We start from the raw sequence: 20,180 nt of genomic DNA, 5'->3' as shown, positions 1-20,180 counted from the left end.
TTGTGATGATTCGCCTATTCCCTTTTTTATTTTGTGGTGGGGGAGGACATAGCTAGTGGCTAAAAGAGTGTACTGAATTACTGATGTAATTCTCTTGCTTTTTCACACAATTCATGGTACTGACAGTGCTGTATCTTTCGTGGCCCGATGAACTTGCGTACACAAAATTTAGAAATGTGCTCAATTATGACTGGGAGGACTCCCTTGCGTCACACTTCCCTCTTGACAGTAATTGGCAATTGCTAACTTCCAAGTCAGTAAAGCTTTGTGCCAAGTAACAGGACCTGTGGAATTATATGTGTGATCTAAATCAAATTTTAAGATTTTTTTTTCTTTAAGTAAGAGAGCTATACATTTAAATAAGAGAGTTATACAATAGATCTTTTTATCAATTATATGTATTTTTTTTAACACGTGTGATCTTTTTTGTTTTATAAAATCTAACAGTAATTTTTTTTTTTTTTATCGATGAGTCCAGAACTTGAGTTTTAGTGACCTATCAAGTAATTAGGAGACACTTTTGAGCCGAAAAGAAATGGAAGGGAAAACTAAAAAGTAGAGTCTGAGAAAGAAATAGGGGGAGGTCACCATAAGACCAAGGCCAAAATATATTATATCGCATTACAATAAAAGTAACCACGAGAAGAAGGCTAAAGATTTACAATTGAGAACACAGAAGAGACAGGAAAAAGTAAAACAATTACAATTAATAGTAAGCGTTCCTTATATGCATACTATATATGCACACCATTGGTTAGTGGTGCTGGAGCTGGACAATTGGATTCAAGCACCCCACTTGCACCAAGAAAAACAAGATGGTCACCATCCCTAATCACCTCCAGATCTTCAATTTCACCTCCATCTTTGCATACAACCTTATTAGGATAGAAACCAAATTTCTTGGCTCCAATCTCAACTAGCTCTTGAAAGCTTCCAGGTAGTAAAACAAGCTTCCCAACAACCTCACCCTTCTCAGGGCAACTAATGATAACTCTAGTTGGACCAAGTGCACTACTACTAGCACTACTACTCTTCATACCATTCCTTGCATTGTTATTCATGTCAACAGCTGAAAGCAGGTCCTTTTCCCCATTGTGTACTGCTGACATTATCCCAAAGAGTGAGTTATGGTAGTTGTTGCTCCGACGCCTCGGCCGGCTCTGGCTCTGGCTCTGGCTCTGGCTCTCATGAAACGAGCCATCAAGAGGCAATGGCATGGTTGGCTCACTTGTGAACCTACCAAGGTACCTGATCTTGCTGTTCCTCTCGGGAATAGCGAAGGAAGACTGAACCTTAGGCTCCCCAGTGGAATCAAAAAGGGCTTTGATTTCTGTATGTGCCTGCTGATCTGCAAGATCTCTTGGGGTCCAGCCATGCTTGTCTGGCTTGTCAATACTCGCCCCGTGATCCAAAAGGAATTTGACAATCTCAACGTTGCCTTCAGAGACTGCAACGTGCAAGGCTGTGGTCCCTGTGTTGCTGTTTGGAAGCGTGATATCTCCTCCATAGCGCATTATTTCCTTCAGCAAGTTGAGACTGTTTTGTTCAACGGCATTACATGCAAATTGACCCACATCCCCGCATTGCAAGTTTGCTCCATTCTCTGATAACAGCTTGCTCATTGACTCATGTCCTTCCACTATAGCCTCCCATAGTGGCACATTACCTTCCAAATCTGCACGTAGAACAACCTACTAAGTTTTTATTTATGAGTATGACTAATAGAAAGTAATTTAATATACTATATGGTTTAAGAGAACAGAAAGCAACTTCTTGGTTTAATATTTTATTCACGTTGCAAACCACGGTCATCCAAATGAGCGCAACTTACCATTGAAGCACGCCATGCATATGCATGTGACAATGACTTCTAGATAAGATGGAGATATTTATAGTGTCATTTTTGGGGGGACTCAGACATCATGAGTGTGTTACAAAGTCAACGTAGAATTCGTTTGGTTTACATCAATAATAATTTTCTTTTCTTATAACATTATTATTATTATAATATAAAATTTGTGGTAGAATTTAAACACATTTTAATTACTAAAAATTAATTTGACTAAAATATATAATAAATGGACAAGATTGGTCTCCACTCTGTTTTTAAGTTATGGAACACCCCCCTCCCCTAAAAGAGTTATTTAAATAATTTGAAGACACTCTTTATTAATAACACTAACATGATATTTCACTTAATGATGAATAAAGTATTAGAACGAGAATGTGAACTAGTATATTACTAATATTAAATAAGTTGTCAACTTCTCTCATATCCAGGAACTTGATCCAACTAAGACGGAGACTTCTATATACTTTTTATTTTTAAAAACAAAAACATGTACACATGAACACCAAAAAATAATTATATTTTTAATTAAATTTGTTATACGGCATGGTTAAGTCTGCATTGGTGACCATATGGCTCTCCAACTTCCTATTATAGAATGTTTATTAAATAGTTTGGCTGCCGACCATTAGAGACTTCAGTTTTTAACTAGGAGACTTATGCATAATGGAGACACTGCCCTATTTTTAACAAATGAATAACATCATCTTCTATTATTGGTTATTACATGGCCACGACTTTTTTCCCTCTCTAGTTCCATGTGTCTTGCTACGGGAATAAACAAATCCAATGAGGACAGCCGATGTGAGGGTTAATAGTTTAAGTTTATTAATTAATACTACACGAAAGATATGATGCTAGTTAATTAATAATTTTCTTGGAAACGAATCCAAAGAACTGCACATGGCTGTATAAAATTCAATGATATTAAATTTAGAGTATCGCGGCCTCATCAGGCACAACTTGATTGGTTTTATGGTAATTAAATAAGAAGATACACTTTGTGGAAATCCTAATACAGGAAAGTTATGTTACTTCTACAAGAAAAGCAATCACACACACACACTAACGAGTAACGACTAACGTCCTCATCAGATATAAGCCATTGTTTATTTAATTAAATGTATTTGTTAAGATCAGGCTGATGCTAAAGATATGGAAGTTTTGGAAAACAAAAGAAATAAACGACTTTTATGTTTTTAATCTAATAAACATTTCATTTTTCGATGAAAACTTTCCATTCATACCTCTTTAATACTACTAGTATCATCTAATGTTAAAAAATCCTTTATTTAAATAATTATTCATACCGAGTCTCGAGCAGTGGGACTAACGTCTAAATGTGGCAGACTTAAAATAATAGAGAAGAATACTAGTAATTGTCATGCCTAGAAGTCTTCATCTTCCATCATCCTTCAAATTGGTTGTATATAATCTTATACTAATTCTTATCGTTTGATCTAATAACTTTTCTAATAGTGTAACTAATAGAAATTAATGAAGAGGTAAGAAATATCTACCTCTAATGTTGGGATCCGCCCCATAATCTAACAGAAGCGAAACACAGTTCTCTTTTCCTTGAGATGCCGCTATATGCTGATTTTGCAAAAACAGAAAACAGCACTATGAATTAGAAGGAGGCAAAAAATAGTATCCAAAAAGAAGGTCAAAATGAAAATTATAATTAATTCACCCACCAAAGCTGTCCTTCGATTGTTGTCGGATTCATTTGGATCCATGCCCCGTTTGAGTAATTGATGTAACAACAAGTCATCTCCTCTTGCTGCCGCAAAGCACACACTCACTGGTAGGTCCATCCTACCACGAGCTAACATGTTCTCAATATCCACCAAAACTCCCTCCATGATTGGATCGTTGATCTCTTTCAAATGCTGCACACCATAATTAAGTCCACGTACATAAAAATTACTGAGTGCTCTGTTGAGTGTACTTTTTAACCCTTTTTTTTTTAAGAAATATTTTTGTTACATTCTATTAAGTTTGAATAAGTCTTGTATATATATGTACGAGCTAAACCACTTGGCCAAATTTTTGTACTTGTGAACAAAGGTCTTTTTTATATACCGTGGAATGGTTGTCAAAAATTAATCAAAAAACATACAAAGGTATTCTCACATATTACCTCTAAACATTTAACTTTTGAAAAGATCTGCTTTTGGATGGTTATACGAGCACGAATGGAACCCAATTTCTTATGGGAGTGTCTTAAGGACAATTACCATACGGAGCAAGGATGCCGGTTTTGGCAAAGATCTTTTAAAAGAATAACATAAAATATATTTTTGTAAAACATGTACAAGGCTTAGGATATGTACTATAATTTTGCAAGGCTAATTAGATCAGAAAAATGTGAAATTTTTTCATTGCCAACATTCAATGAGTGGTTATGATGTTATGCTGACCTGAAGGAGATTATTCATTATTATGGTTCCATCTCCCACGTTGGCCTGAACAATATTCAAGAACGAAGTACGGTTTAGCCTGAGCAACTGACTTAGTCGCTTCGTTCGAACTGTGAAAAGCTGTGGCTTATAACAAAGCACGCCAATTTCACCACAAAGATCACCAGTTTTGGCCTCTCCAACAACCTGAAATCAGTTACCAACATTCAGATTTAGTTTCATATTGTATATTCCATCACTCTTTCTTATAATGTACTCATAAATGAACTTGCCTGCTCAACCCCATTTTTAAGAACTAGTAGTTCCTGTCAAAACAATTAAGGCATTAGAAACCACAGTTTGTAAGATTGTTTCAGAAGAAGTAAAACGTCATGATCTGTCACGATCAAATATTGTCAAAATTTGAAAAGCATGTACATAATTTACATAAATAAGTTGGACAATTACCACGGCACCAGTGACCAGTATATAAAAGTCAGTGGGGGCTTCGTTTTGCAAGATAACATCTTCTTTGGGTGGAAAATATTCTGCTTTCATCTCTGACACCTTTTATAGTTAGTCAAAAAAGGGCCCTCAGTGCAAGTTGAAGATTAAAATAGATATTTAACTAACAATTACGAGCTGGGACAAAAAAGAATAAATTGCAATTACCAATTGAAAGAGCAAGTCATTTGAAACTCCATGAAACAAGTAGACCTTGTCAATCAGAGAATAGAAAAGATAATGTGAAATGCTCGATCTGATGGCTTTAGGAAGAGAATCAAGTGTCTCTTGCTGCTGCAACCCTTCTGAGTCGGTTCTATACTTCAAACACAAGTGTGCAAGCATTTGGTCTTGCAACCGATGCGGCAATTGGTTCCTTTGGGCAAAATTTGAGGCAGCTTGTATGGTATCCCTCTGAGAATTGAGTAAAGCCATATATAAGTTTTACATGTTCCTTCACTTAAAATCACTAACTGGGACTACATCCTAATACTTACAAATTTTCTGGTTCGACTTGTGCCATGGACAACCAAGTTGGTCATATTACCAATCAGATACGCAGTTAACCCCAGATTAAAGAGCATATAGAAAATGTCAAAGATCATCTCCCTTGAATTCACAGGATGCAAATCTCCATAACCAACAGTTGTTAAGGTAGTAATGGACCAATAAATAGATGTCACGTATCTTGACCACAAGCTGCGTTCAAGGAAATTATCCATGGTTGCACCAATCCATGTCTTTTTGGGATCATGATAACGTGCAGCAATAAGATAATAGAAACATGCAGCACAATGAACAGCGAAGAGGGTAACCTATAGAAAACATCACTCACACAATCAGTCTATTGTTCAACTTGTTAAATTCATCTTCCTTATTAAAAGATTAATAACTTTGGAAACATACAGCAATGAGCTTTGCGCATCGAACCCAAAAATAGTTATAGTTTTTGTCCTTCTCAAGCCTATAAAAAAACAGTTACGAGCCACATAAATGAGAAGCAAAATAAAATATCCAAAACATCATTTGATTGGAAAAGTGGTCAATATTACCGAGAAAACAAGGCACTAACTCTTCGAAGACGCCAAAGCCTAAGCATGTTGAATAGCCCATAAGATTGAAGAGGAGAAGGTGATATCTTTTGTACAAGCTCTGAGGGAATGATGGAGATAACATCAAAGGCCAACCAAGTCCTTGCATATTTCCAAGCAATCTGTTTTCGGTCATCCACGATCAAATAAGTGCTTTTGTCAATGTAAGCCACGAAGAAGGTCAGAACTATATCCACGAAAAAAAATCCATTGACAATGTTATCGGTTATGGAAAGGGGTGCTTGTGGTTTCTTCAGGAATCCGAATTCAAAGGGAGAAACCCAAGCAGTGTAAACCACCAGAATAACAAGGAAAGTTTCCCATATCCTGCAAAAATCCAACAAATTTTAATTACTTAATAGTACTCATCTGGGTTAGAAAACAGAGAAAAGAAAGTATATTTTTTTTACACGAAATTTAAGTTGTAGTTACAGAGTCAATAACAAAACATTTATTTGGAATTATTTATGAATTATCCCTTTGACGCTTCTTTTCAGTGGAGTCCAAGCCAAATTCTTCCATTGCATGCACAGTCTCCACCAAACTCGGGATGTTTCATATCCAAGGAAACAAAGTCAAACTTCATAGTTTGACTACTGCCAGATGGAAGCTCGTGACTCTTCCTTTGAAAACTCAATTCCAACAAAGTTAACCAAAACCAAATATGTAACTATGTGTTTTTTAATGGATTAACTCCGTGTGTCAGAGCGTGCGAATTATGTAAACGACCTCCAATGAGATAAGGTTATTGCAGTTGGTGTATGATTTTTAATGAGATGGATAGATCTCAATGGAAGAACATTTTTCAGAGAAACTAAGCAATGAAACTATCATTAAAAAATGATAAAACGTAAAAGAGAGTGAAAGGGGGGGTGGTTGTGCTATTTTAGTAAATCAGCAGGGATCACAAGGAAAAGAAGAGATCCAGAGCTGTTCAATCTGGTTTGTGAACAGTGGAGAAACCGGCAAGGAATAAAAAAAAAAACACGGAAACTCGTCAAAACAAAAAACAGCCAAACATTAGCATTTAGCAAAATTCCTGAACTGTGAGGAGGACACGAGATTGAAAAAGGATTATCAATCCTCATTAGTCGGCATTGAGCAAGGAACGAACGGCTAAAATACTTTCAAAAAAGCAGGATACGATAATAGAATAAAATTAAGATAATAGCATCTAATGAAAAAAAAAAGTGTAACATAACAACCAACAACAACAACAACAAAAACAAGGTTCCTTCCGTGAGAAACAAAGAAACAGCAGCAAGTAAGTATCCGTCAGAATCAAAGCAATAGCAGCAAATAAGACTAAGAAAATGAGAAATATTGACATATTTGCTACAAGCTCGACAACAGAGAAGAAAGTAAGGAACCTATAACGGCGGTCATAGGGAGATATAATGAAGGGTTTGAGCTTGAGTCTGCGGTTACTTTTGGCTCCAAGGGAAGGTAGTATTCCAGTTGAGAGACTGTAGTGGCTGCCATCTCTTGACAACTCAATCTCATCTTGGCCGCACACGGACATGGACACCAACATTTTTGTTTTATTTTCTATCTATGTGTGTGTCTGATGCAGAAAATGTCCTCTTACTACAGAGTTTCGGTCGGCATGTTATTGATGAAGCGGTTCTGAACGTGTTTTTTTCTTCTTTTTTTTCTCAACGAACCAAAGAGTCTCGTGTCCTTTATATATACACCAGTCCAACGCAAATCCGTAGGCGCCCCCGCTTCATGGTTTCGTTTTGTTTTCTTTATCATTTTAGTCTTGTTAAGGAGCGAGATCACAAGAAATTAAAATAACCAAGTATTTATTGTGAAATTATAATAAAATAAAAAAATAAATTATAAACAATAAAATTTCATGTGTTTTAATAAAAATCTTTTGATTGTTTAGAAAAAAATAAAAATTTCTTACCTTTTAAGTTCTTTAATCGAACACTTGATTAACATTTTTTTATATTCATTAACAATAACATGATTATGTTTAAATTAAGATTTTTAAGATGATTTGTTATGACAATAAAATTTAGTAATATTTAATTAAATTTTTTTAAAAACTTAAACAAAGTATTCTGATATTAAAAATCATTAGTTTTTAATAGATTATTTTTTAAAATAAATTTTGATGGATTTCATATAATTTTTTAACAAAAAAAATATAAATAACACCTTCACCCAACAATCTCATTTAAATCTTTAAGAATTTTTCATACTTCTTTGTAAGATTTATTTTCATTGACTCTTCTAATTTTAAATATTTTTTAAAAATCTACAAAATTCTTCTTTTAAATCTAGGAAACTCTTAGATATACATTTATTAAAATTCAAATTAAAATATCTTATTCATAAAAGTCTTTTAAAAAATATAATAAATTATAACATTCCTATATATTTTTTTAAAATTCATAAAAAAATTTATACCAAAATAATCTTTTAAAATCATAATCAAATATACCATGAATGTTGTGAAAGAGAATGTGGGTGAGTGGATGATAACAATTCTTTAAGTAATTAAGTAATGACTGTAGGATTTTATTAAGTAATGATAATGGGTGAGTGGAGTAACATTTATAGAACTTTTATGTATTTAATGTAATAAATTTTTTAATAAATAATTTTTTTTTAATTATTTAAAGTTAACTTTAAAAGATACAGTTAAAAAGCTTCCTTAGTAAAAAAAATATATACACTGGTATTTATCAGTTTCTTTTAAAATTAAATTGTTCATTCAACTAGTTAAATTAATCCAAGATTTAATGATTTAACTGAGGCTAAATCAGGATTATTAAAATAATAAATAATATTAAAAGTATATATAATAATTTTATAACACTTAAAACTAAAGTAAAACACTAATTTATAGTTTCTTAATATTTAAAATACAAGCAAAAATCTATTTTAACATGTTTTAGGTGGTGCAACCATACACAATATTAATTAACAATAACATGATTATGTTTAAAATAAAAAAGTGACAAATACTTCAATTTAATTTTTTATTATTTAAAAAATTAAAATGACATCACATGAAAGCATTTTTCATTGGCTTATGAACTAAATGTTAGCCAATTTTTCCATTTTTTTTTATCGATTTTTATTATTCATTAAAATATTTTATTAAATCAGTTATGTAGTTTATTTGAATTGTACATTAGATGATTTTTCAGTTCAATCATTCACTACAGTCTAGTTTTTAAAATGTAGATATTCAGAATTGATTTTAACATTTTAAAGTCATCTCTAATGTGTTGTTTATGAGAGTTGTTTCAAGTTAAACAATATTGTTTAACAAAAAATTATCATTGAAGCATATGATCTTTTTTTTTTATCAAGTTGAAGCATACGATCTATCATTGCTCATACAAGCGTTGCTATTTATATAAGAAAAATTGCTTAAAATTTTGTTATTAATAAAAATAATTTTTTATACTCTGAATAAGAGAAATTAACGGATTGTATAGCCTATCAAATTAAGTTAATTATTCACTTTAATAAACTTAATATTAAAGTGAATTTTTTAGTAAAGTATTTAAATCTACGGGAGTAACATTGCAGGCCAAAAAATTAAGATAATTAATCCATTTAAGCTACTATGTATTGTGAGTGTTTTAAAGTGGTGGACTTTTATTCCAAACAACATATTTATTACATTTTTATTCTTTTATGTAATAAATACTTTATTTTAAACAAAAATTTTGCATTCAAAGTGTATAATTGCTACTGATAAACTTTCATTAAAAAAATTGCTACTGATAAACAGTGTATAATTACTGATTGAGTTGTCTAAGAGCTTTTTCCATGGGCCCTACACTTTAATTCATATTTAATAGTTTTTATTTTTATTTTCTCTAATAGTAAGCACTGAATGAGTTGCTTAAATGGACTTCAAAAATATATTTTTATTACTTAAAATATGTTAAGCAATACTATGTCATCATATGTTATAATGGTAATAATTTGTTGTAAAAAAATGTTATGATAGTAATTTTTGTTAAACAATGTTGTTTAATTTAAAATAACTCTTATAAGTAATGGTATTGAAGGTGACCTTATTAATTTTAAATGCATAAGAATAGGTTTAAGATGCTTTATTTATAAGATTGTCTCTATAGCTGCTAAAGGAAACTATTTTTAAAAAAATAACTATAACTATAATTATAATTAGTTTTATATAATTAGTTATAAAACTATAACCACTTTTATAGTTATGGTTATTTCAAATAAATTATTTCTATTTTAAAAATAGTTATAGTTATAAAACTATAATTAATTTTATAGAAATAATTACTTCAAATAACTTATTTTTATTCTTCATAATTGGTTATATAATTGGTTTTAAAAATAACTTGTTATATAATTAATTTATTCACAACCAATTATATATTAATATTTTAAAAATGATAACTGCTTATATCAAGTTATAACTAGTTGTAGTTATAATATTCTCTTATAATTTAGTTATTTATTAGTTATAGTTATATAAATACCCAAATTATAAGCAAGCACACCTAATTTTTTCTATCTTTATCACTCTATGAAAAGTTATAGTTATAATTGATGTTGTAAACTAATACAATTTAATACAGATTACTATACTATAATTTAAAAGACAAAAAAAAAAACTGATGAACAAAAAAAAAACTGATTAAATCAAAAGGTAAAAGAAAGTCTTATTCAAAGCTTATCTAATTCAAATTAAACTAAATTTTTACATTATAATATTAAAATTTGTGTACTCAATTATATAAATTTATTAGTTAATGTTGAGTTTAGTACTAATATTAAATAATTACTATAAATTTATTTTCTATATGGGTAATTATTTAATATTATATTTTTTAAAAAATTTAATACGAGTTAAATAATTACTTCATTGATTTTATATAACTATTTTGATTCGTTTTAAAGACATCAAAAACTAAATTAAAATTTATCTTTACAGAAAACTAAATCAAATCTTTTAAAAGATAAAAAATCAAATTGAATAGAATAAAAAACATAAAAGACTAATGTGTATTTTAACCTAAACTATTTAAAGAGTGCAAAAAGTAAATTTATGCAAACCAAAATATAGTGAAATATAATTAATGGATAAGAAAAGTGAAATGCCAAACTTTAGACAATAAATACCTTCATCAAACGTTTTAACATAAGAGTTGAAGACTGAATCCTGTAGAGGAGTTCAAAGAAAAATAATGCTATATAAAATTTTATTTCTTTCCATTTACATATTAAAATATTGATTGGTTTAATTATGTATATAAAATATTATTAATCGCTAGAATTAATTAACATGAAATTATTTTATCTTAGTATATCAAGTTCGAGTATTAAATATGTATTTTTTAAAAAAAAAACAGAAAATTTAATTCATTTCAACATTAATAATATCATAAATACATTATTGTATGTAATTAAAGAGTTGGTGGCTACAATCAAATTTTGTCCCTCAAGTTAAACAATGAGCTGCAAAATTTGGTTGACAAGACATATCTCAAAATTTGCAAGAAACTTGAGCCTATATTTACATATAGGTATAATGACCCCTAAATCAAATATAGTTATACATTTACTCCTAATCCCATCAACAACAACTTTGCAGTCTAATTCTATGATAACCTTGTGATATCCAAGCTCATTGACCTAATTGATAACCTCCAAACAAGCTAAAGCTTTTGCCTTTACAGGCAGAAATATACCAGCAACAGAAAAAAAGACTTTGATTTGACAAAATATAAACAAACTCATCTCTTAAGCACAAGCCAAATCCTAGGCGTACGGTTTGCAGATAATAAAAAATAGAAGCATATGCAAAATTATTTTATGCATATTAGAAAAGAACTTGCATTTTAACTAACTGGTTACTAGAAATCTGAATAAGTTTTATTTATAACATGAGGAAAGAAACACGAAATCTTCAATTCCCAATAAATTCCAACTTGCCCCAAACTCAATCCATGGTTCCATCCCCTGCGAGTTCAGTCAACTCTCTTGAGCCTCAGGCACTTGATGATGGTTTCTCCCCCTTTTTATCCAAAAGAAAAAATGAGATATACAATTACTAACTTCATCTACTACTATTTTAACTAAGCTTCGATAGTTGACTTTTATTATTTTAATTTTTTCTTTTGTTGTGTGGCACTGAGGTTTTGCTTCCCACGCCTCATCGGTAATGAATGCCAGTTACTTTTCATAACAATCTGAATAGAGTGTTCTTGCTAAAAAGTCAGCGTATTGTTTTTTCTTTCACGAAAGTAAGCGAAAATCAAGTAATTGATAAATATTTTTATTAAAAATTATGTTGAGGATATTATCAAATCATATTAAAAGTACTTTATTCTTTAATAAAATTAATTAGTATAAATTATATATAAAAATATATATTTATTTAATCATTATGACTTTTAATTATGTAACAATAAATATTCATCTCATGTAATGCACATATTAAAATACTTGTTAAATTAAAAAGATTGTTTTAAACACATTAAATGTATTTTCTTTTTTCATACTTTTTTTTATAGAATACTAGGCAAACTTAGTTACTACGTGCTTGTATAACCCACATACTATTAGTGTAGTATTTTATTTTTTATTTGAAAATTTGAAAATTAATTTTTAACATGTTTTATTTTAAAATCTTAATATAATTAATTTGACACAAAATTATAAGAAAAAGTAGTCGGTGATTTTACTGAACGAATAAAATAGTATTGATAAAATGTAAAAATTAAATGTAGTTTGAACAGAGAAAGGAAGAAATGTTAGCCACATTCTCCCATACTCTTTTTTTATAATTAGTTAAAATTTATAATTTTAGTAGGTCTCACTTTTAAAGAAGGAGACAAGTGAGACTCATAAAAAATTTATTAAAAGAAAAAGAAAAAATCATTAAATGATGAAAAATAAGTCATAAAAATTGGTGATTTTTAATGAATTTGTTAAAATTTTATATTATCATTTAATTATAAAATTTCGTGTATGTGTATGAAAAGTTGACCGACTTTAATCATAATTATTCTAAAAATTATATTAAAACTAATTTTTAATTGATTAATAATGTAAAATCTTTTACTTTGAAAGTGTATATCTATTATACATCTTTAATTTAATCTGCCTCAAATTTAATCTATTATACATCTTTTTGACAGTTTGTAAACTAGATTCCCTATATTTTAAAGACAACTTTGGACTATATTTTGCGTCCTTCTAATTCGGCCTAATGTTTCATATTTTATATATAAAAAATGAATTTGTAAAGATAAAAAGTTATATATTAATAGTATAAAATAATTTTAAAATTTTATCTCATCATAAATATACATGTACAATTTTTAAAATAGTTAATATAAAAGTCAATAATTTCATCGTACATGTAATTTATTATTTCATATATCTTATTATAATTATCGTCATATATTATATACATGCACTTAGAAAAACTAATAAATAAATAAAAAAGAATAATAATTTTATAAGATTAACCTTGGATCATTAATTCATTTTTTTATATTTTTGTAGTCCATAATGATAAATATTTTAAAATAATTTTTTTTCTTATCCGATAGTTATTGTGAACAGAGAAAGTATTAAATGATAATATAAGATTATGTTACTGTGTACAAGTTAAAGAAAGATCTTAGTTCAAATGGATAGTAGTCAATGTGTGAGCAAGAAGCAGATTATGATCAAATGGAAGCCTCCTGAGCCGGGATGGTGCAATATGAATTCTGATGGTTCGGCCCTAAGCATTAATGGAAGAGCTGGTAGTGGTGGTTTGATTAGAGATGAGCATGGGAGATGGATTGTGGGTTTTGCTAGGAATTTGTGGCTGACTTATGGGGAGTGTTTAAAGGTGTCAGCATAGCTCGACAGAGAGGGATTGCACTACTTGAGATCAATGTTGACTTACAAGCTGTAGTGGCTGTGCTTAAAGGAGATAGTCAAGGTTGTGCTACTGGTAGGAGTATTATTGTTGCCATTAGGAAGTTGTTGAGTGAGTTGGACCAGGTGAAGATTAGTCATACCTTTTGAGAAGCGAATCAATATATATGATGATTTGCTTGCTAATCGAGATCATGACCAGAAGGAGGACATAGTGATTTTGGAGCACCCAACAAAGTTTTTGTCCCAATTGTTGCTTATGAATACCCTCGGAGTTGAGATACCTTATTTTGTTGTTGTTTAGTTTCTGTTAAAGGTCCTGCACACCCCTATTTCTGATCCAATTACCATCAAGCAAACACATAATTGTTGAAATAAATCGAGTATGTTGATGGGTAGGTAGGAAGCGTGCACATTATTATTTATTTAATTTAAAAGCTGACCTTCTCACAGTCAATTTCACAACCAAGTTGTGGCATATTTAATGTCTAAGCATGCATTAGTCCATGGTATAAGGTAATTAATTCAGCACTAAAAATGTCATCAGCATGGACATGGACACTGCCCATAATTCATAAAAGTCTCCGCATTTATGTCCCGGATTAAGCCTCTAGACCAGCCTTTTTTTATTTAATGGACAGAAACCTCCATCATTTTTTTAATTACTCTTTAGGTACTTTAATTTATTTTTAATGTTTAATTAGGTCTTTTAATTCAATTGGATTATTTTTATTAATTAAGTATTAACGTTAATGGTGTAATATGATGTCACATACTTATTTTATGTTGCTAATATTAATACATTATACATTCATACAGTTCACCCATAAAACGTTTATACTTAATTGACAAAAAAGATTTAATTAAATTATTTTAAAGGTTAGAATTAAACATTGAAAATAAATTAAAGCACATAAAGAGTAATTTAATTTTTTTTATAGTTATTCCATCAATATTTAACTTGAAGAATCCGTAAAAGCACATCAGTAATTTTTTTTTAAAATTCTAATAGTTAATATTAGACCACTTTTTATTTTTAATTAGTGTTTTAGATTATTTTTTAATATTTAATAAAAAATATTACTACGTCATTGCAAAATTTTCATTAAAATTTATTTATTTTAATAATAACTATGATATAAATATATGATTTAAATATATTTTAACTCCTACAAATATGACGTCCTTGCAAAATTTGGTAATGCTTTTAGGTTCGTTGGCATTTTTAAGTGCTTTCTTTCCTAAAGTTTTACTATCATTAACTCTATAGTTAGTTTAATGTTGACATGGCTATTAATTAACAAAGATAATTAAGGTAATAAAAATATTTAAATTAATATAATTAGATTATTTTAAGTGTGAAATTCAATTAAGTAATACACTTAATATTTTATATAAATAAGTTAATTAGATGTATATTTTTTAAATTTTTATTATATTCGAAAAAATTATTTTTATTGCTTTAAATATTGTTCTTATTTTACCAATCTCTAATTTACTTTCAACACCGTACTTTTTAAAAAAATATAATTTACTTAGACACTTATAATTTATTTTTAACATATTACTTTTGATATTATTTTATATTTCAATTTATTAATTTTGACCTTTTTATTTTAATTAATCTTTTTTAATATATCACTAGTGATTTTATACAAAGAAAATACTGTGATTTTTTATTATTAATAATAATAATTTTAAAAATATTTTACTTTCATTTTTAAAAATTATTACTACTTTAATAATAAAAGTGCAATATTAGTCTTTAAAGACAAAGTCATTACATGTGATATGTTAAAAAGTTAAATTATATTACATACAATTAAAACTAATGAATTAAAATGTAAAAATAATATTAAAAGCAATATGTTAAAAGGAAATTAATTATAAGTATCTAAGTAAATTATATGTATATATATATATATATATATATATATATATAAAATAGAAAAGTATAATGTTAAAATTAAATTAGTGAGCTGAAAAATAAGAATTATATTAAAGGAAATAAAAATTATTGTTCATATTATATTTAAATTAAAAATAATTGTAACAGTAAATTGTATGTAGTTATCTTATTTATATAAAATAATAAATATGTTACGTAATTAAATTACACACCTAAAAATATCTAATAATCTTTATTTAAAATATATTATTTAACCTTAAGTTTCTTAATTATTGAGTATTCTTCATTTTAATCATATTTGCACTAAAATTACTAGATTTAAGATAATGACTACAAAATATCACTAGTAAAATGCCTGGATCTAAAATTAACAAAAAAAAAATTTGTTGAGACTAAAACTAGATAAAATAATATTTGGAATAAGTTAAAATATTCTTAAAATTACGAAAACCAAATATAAACAATTAAAAGTAGATAAAATAAAACATACGAAATATAAACAAGAAAGTGTAATTAAAAAGAAGTGTTAATCTGTATGGATCAATTATGAATTTAAATTGACTCAAATTAATTTAAAAATTTTAGATTGAATATTTCTTTCATGTTTGGATCAAACTCTACTTAACTCATAAAAATCAGCTGAATTTTAAATTGAATCATGGATATTAATATATGAATCCATTAATTTTACTCGTTAAATTGTATTAAATTATTATTATTATTATTATTTATATATAACATATATAATATATTTATAAATTTTAAAAAAAAAGTCAATTACTATGCTTCAAATTTTTTGCTTCAAATCTACTACAACAAGGCTGGTGGTAGAATATTAACTCTATTTTTTAATTTATTTTAAATTATTTTAGATTTAGTTGAACTTTCCGTTAGTACTTCTCATTTTGATTATTTGAAAATATTAAAATTACAAAATTATAATAAAATAGTTGCAGCTTTTAGATTTTTATGTGCTCTGTGGGTGTACTGATTGTTTATTTTATTTTATTTTTAAATTATATTTAACATGATATATTAGTTTATGTAATAACGATGAAGATAATAATGCAATTCTTTCTCTTATTTTTTTTCCTAATATTTGACTACACATAACACCTAACGTAATAATTATAAGTAATATATTTGATATTTCATTTAATAAAAATTTAAGTTTATAAAAAATATTTAATTTTAAAATTAATAAATAAATTTAAATATTTAACTCAATCCAATTCAAATCTTTATAATCAAATTGGTTTGCATTGAATTTTAATATTTTTTTTTCCTTAAAAAATCAACACAGTTAAAAGATTGAGTCACGGATTTAACTAAATCCACCGTATACATGCATAATTAAAAGAGAAAAAAACATTGGAATCGGATAAATCTCCGTAGATCCAGATTCCACTTTGTTTGCCACACAATATCAACTTTAGCTTGATCGATATCTTGAACGATCTATATTTGTCTGGTATCACTCCTTTATGTGTTACCCATGATAATAATTAGTGTTTTTATTTGTGCACATGATAATTTTTTTTTTATATAATTAAAATTTGTTATAATAATTTTTTACAATTACTATTTATAATTAAATGTTTAAAGTAAATAAATAACTTTAAATATATAAATTATATTTTAAATTTATAATAAATAATTTAAATTATGATATATGGCTATTTTATTTATTGATAATTTATTTATAAATATCTCTTATTAAAATATAATATTATTTTTTAAAAAAATATTTTTGAAATTAAATGTAATTTAGAGAAGAAGATAATCGAAAGTGATATATAAAAACAAAAGAATGATAGTTTAGAAAAAAAAATATTTTTAGCTAGTTGCAAGAATATTACGTGAAATGCATCTTTAAATTAAGGAGAGGATAGTGAGAGATAAAACAAAAATAACAATATTTGATTAAAATTGTTCACTACCAATTATGCTATATTTCAACCATCACATGTGAAAGGGAAAAGGATGCATACAGAAGGAAAGGATATCTTGAACTAAAGGTGTTGGGTATAACTAAGGTGGACTTCAACATCATCATTGGTCCCTCAGTCGAGGAAGTGAGAGTGGTCCATGAAGCTTAAACGTCAAAGTTCAAACTAAACCCTCCAATCCTTCTTCTTTCTACCTTAACCACCACTACGTAGTGCACGGAAAGTTTATTCATGAAGACGTTGACGATCATATGTCAACATAATGACTTCTCTGAATTTGAACATTTGCCTTAGCTTGCCCCTGTTTGTTGTCGTGTTATTTTCCATAGTACTTCTATTAAAACAGTGCAATTTTTTGAAATTTAATCAAAAACAGTCTGTAAAATAATGCATTTGACAAGGAGAGAGATTTTTATCGGAGGACTGAGGAAAAGAAAACTCTTCTCATTTGGTGCAATTCAAGACAAAGAGAGCTAAAACTAAAACTATAGTAAATATCATGATGCAATCTTATTATAAATAGTAATGGAGAAGATAAGAGGTAAAGTATAACTTTATATCAATTTAATCTGTACATTTTAAAAGTAGGTTGTAAACTATTTTTTCTACTCTTTTCTAAATCCTCTTCATTATTATTAGAGTTGTGACACAAAAAGAAAAAAAGAAAAGAAAAGGAGATATTAAGGGTTTCCTTTTCAATTATTTTATTTTATTTTATTTTAAAACCTATTTTCTAAAATAATTCCATGCTAATTTCCTGCTACTCAGCAATCAATCCCTTATCCGAAATCTATTAAAATTTGAAAATTATTTTAAAAACTAAAAAGTCGAAACAATTCAGATAATAAGTTTTTTCATCCTTAATGTTCTTTTGTTTTGTGATTCTAACTTAAAGGTGCAAATCATCTAAAGTGGTATTGCATGTGGTGAGGCATGGACTAAAAACAATAAACTTTCTCTTTATTGCAAGAACTTAAGAGTTTTTATTATTTTTTTCTTCAATAGTAAACACCAAATGAGTTATTTAATTGGGTCTGAAATTAGTTAAACAATATTTTTATAAGCAATGCCATAGTATCTCTAACAGTAAATTTTGTTTAAGTAATATTATTTAACCTGAAACAGTAACAACGAAAATGACCTTATGTGAAAAATCTCCCCTCCCCCTCGCTGGCTCTCTCTCTCTCTCTATTTAATAATTAATAGATCTCATATATCTCAAAATTGACCACATTTTATTAACTTTTTATTCATTTAAAAATCGTTTTAAATCGAAGCAAATGTTGTGCCGGCACTACATAAAATGATGACAGCACAAATGCTTGTAATGATTTATGATTACCAGGGGTGGATAAAACTCAACGTTTAAATCGTGATTTTACAAATTAATGAAGTTAAGTTCGCTAATGATTTTTTTAAGATCAAAAGTCCGATAATGAATGGAATGAAATGAAATGAGACTTAACAAACACGATGAAAGAAATGAGTTAGAGCAAAAAGGAAGGGGGAGGGAAAGTTGCAAGTTATGGGCCACAACTTGATTTCATGGGTCCATGGACATTGAAAGCGTTTAAAAAGAGTTATCTTTCCTTGTAGGTCTAAATGACTCATTTCGTTGAAAGTAGTTGTGCTCATGAAGGTTTTTTATTTTTAATTTTTTACTACTAAGACAAGACAAAGCTCCCAATTTGAATAGCTACCAAAGAATTCATGAATCTTCCCATGACAATAGATTACAAATCCTGGTTGTTTCTCGTTCTTTCGTTTGTGCCGTGTTCTTTTTTCTTTCGGCTTTCTTTTCTGTGGAATAAAGTGGTACTATATATCTATTTTTACTCCCCAAAAAACGGAATTTGGATTCTCTCTATTTTCTTTTCTCTCTCCGTTTCTTTCATTATTAAACTTTTGAGATAATATAAATGTCATTTTTCACGAAGTGTGTATTATTTTAATTTTTTTATTATTATCTTAAAAGCTTATGAAATAAAAGAAATCGAGAGAAACCATTTCCTAAAAAACGAAGACCGTCGCTGAGAATTTCTTGGAACCACTTGAGGTGGGGTTGGAATCTGAATATGAAACCAGATAATAATAACGTATAAAATGATGAATATTCAGTCGTGTGGAAGGAAAATGACATTAGGGACCCCAATGCAAAGGGAGAATGATGCCTGCGTTTTATTGCCCATGGGATAAATGCACCTTTGCTGTACAAGTCAGGATTCTAGTCCTAGAGGGGTGACCTAACAGAGAAGTGAGTAGTAAGTAACGAATCAAATAAAGTTTTGCTTACTTATTACTTGACTGTTTTTAAAACAATTTATTTAAGGGGTTTGTTGATTCATTATAGTAATACAGCATCTTGCATCTGTGTAAGGTGAAATAAATGCAAATATTTCTATAATTTCTTTTTCAGTTTGGAAATTTTTTCTGTTGTAGACTATGGAGACTGGAGTGTCATCTCTTTCTGATTTTTCTATAAAAAAGAGCTTAATTTGATATAATGTTAATGTAAATATTTTTTTATTGATTAAGTAATTATTACAAAAACCAAAATCAATAATTCTATTATACATAATAACCTCTGCTCGAATG

The 20,180-nt window shown here is 28.3% G+C and overlaps 1 protein-coding gene across 1 annotated transcript; it reads right to left on the bottom strand.

Moving 5' to 3' along the window:
* Positions 1 to 590: 590 nt before the first annotated feature.
* On the bottom strand, positions 591 to 7,517 carry LOC100819491 (potassium channel AKT1). The gene is made up of 11 exons (XM_003524480.5): positions 7,217 to 7,517; positions 5,808 to 6,173; positions 5,662 to 5,719; positions 5,253 to 5,570; positions 4,924 to 5,169; positions 4,720 to 4,818; positions 4,545 to 4,577; positions 4,273 to 4,458; positions 3,547 to 3,741; positions 3,370 to 3,445; positions 591 to 1,675 (listed from the first exon to the last, which is right to left on the bottom strand). Exons 1-11 carry the CDS (start codon positions 7,378 to 7,380, stop codon positions 735 to 737), a joined length of 2,682 nt encoding a protein of 893 aa, XP_003524528.2. The 5' UTR covers positions 7,381 to 7,517; the 3' UTR covers positions 591 to 734.
* Between the last annotated feature and the right edge of the window lie 12,663 nt (positions 7,518 to 20,180).

Source organism: Glycine max, chromosome 5, assembly GCF_000004515.6.
Source record: "Glycine max cultivar Williams 82 chromosome 5, Glycine_max_v4.0, whole genome shotgun sequence".
In the NCBI taxonomy this organism is placed as follows: domain Eukaryota; kingdom Viridiplantae; phylum Streptophyta; class Magnoliopsida; order Fabales; family Fabaceae; genus Glycine; species Glycine max.
The sequence above is the reverse complement of the archived record's forward strand: the minus strand, read 5'-3'. Positions and strand labels throughout refer to the sequence as shown.

Coding starts and splice junctions, on each gene's coding strand:
- LOC100819491 (XM_003524480.5), bottom strand. CDS start 7,380: ATGTTGGTGTCCATGTCCGTGTGCGGCCAAGATGAGATTGAGTTGTCA. Junction 4,578..4,719: donor TACTGGTCACTGGTGCCGTG/GTAATTGTCCAA, acceptor TTGTTTTGACAG/GAACTACTAGTTCTTAAAAA. Junction 1,676..3,369: donor GGCGGATCCCAACATTAGAG/GTAGATATTTCT, acceptor TTCTACGTGCAG/ATTTGGAAGGTAATGTGCCA.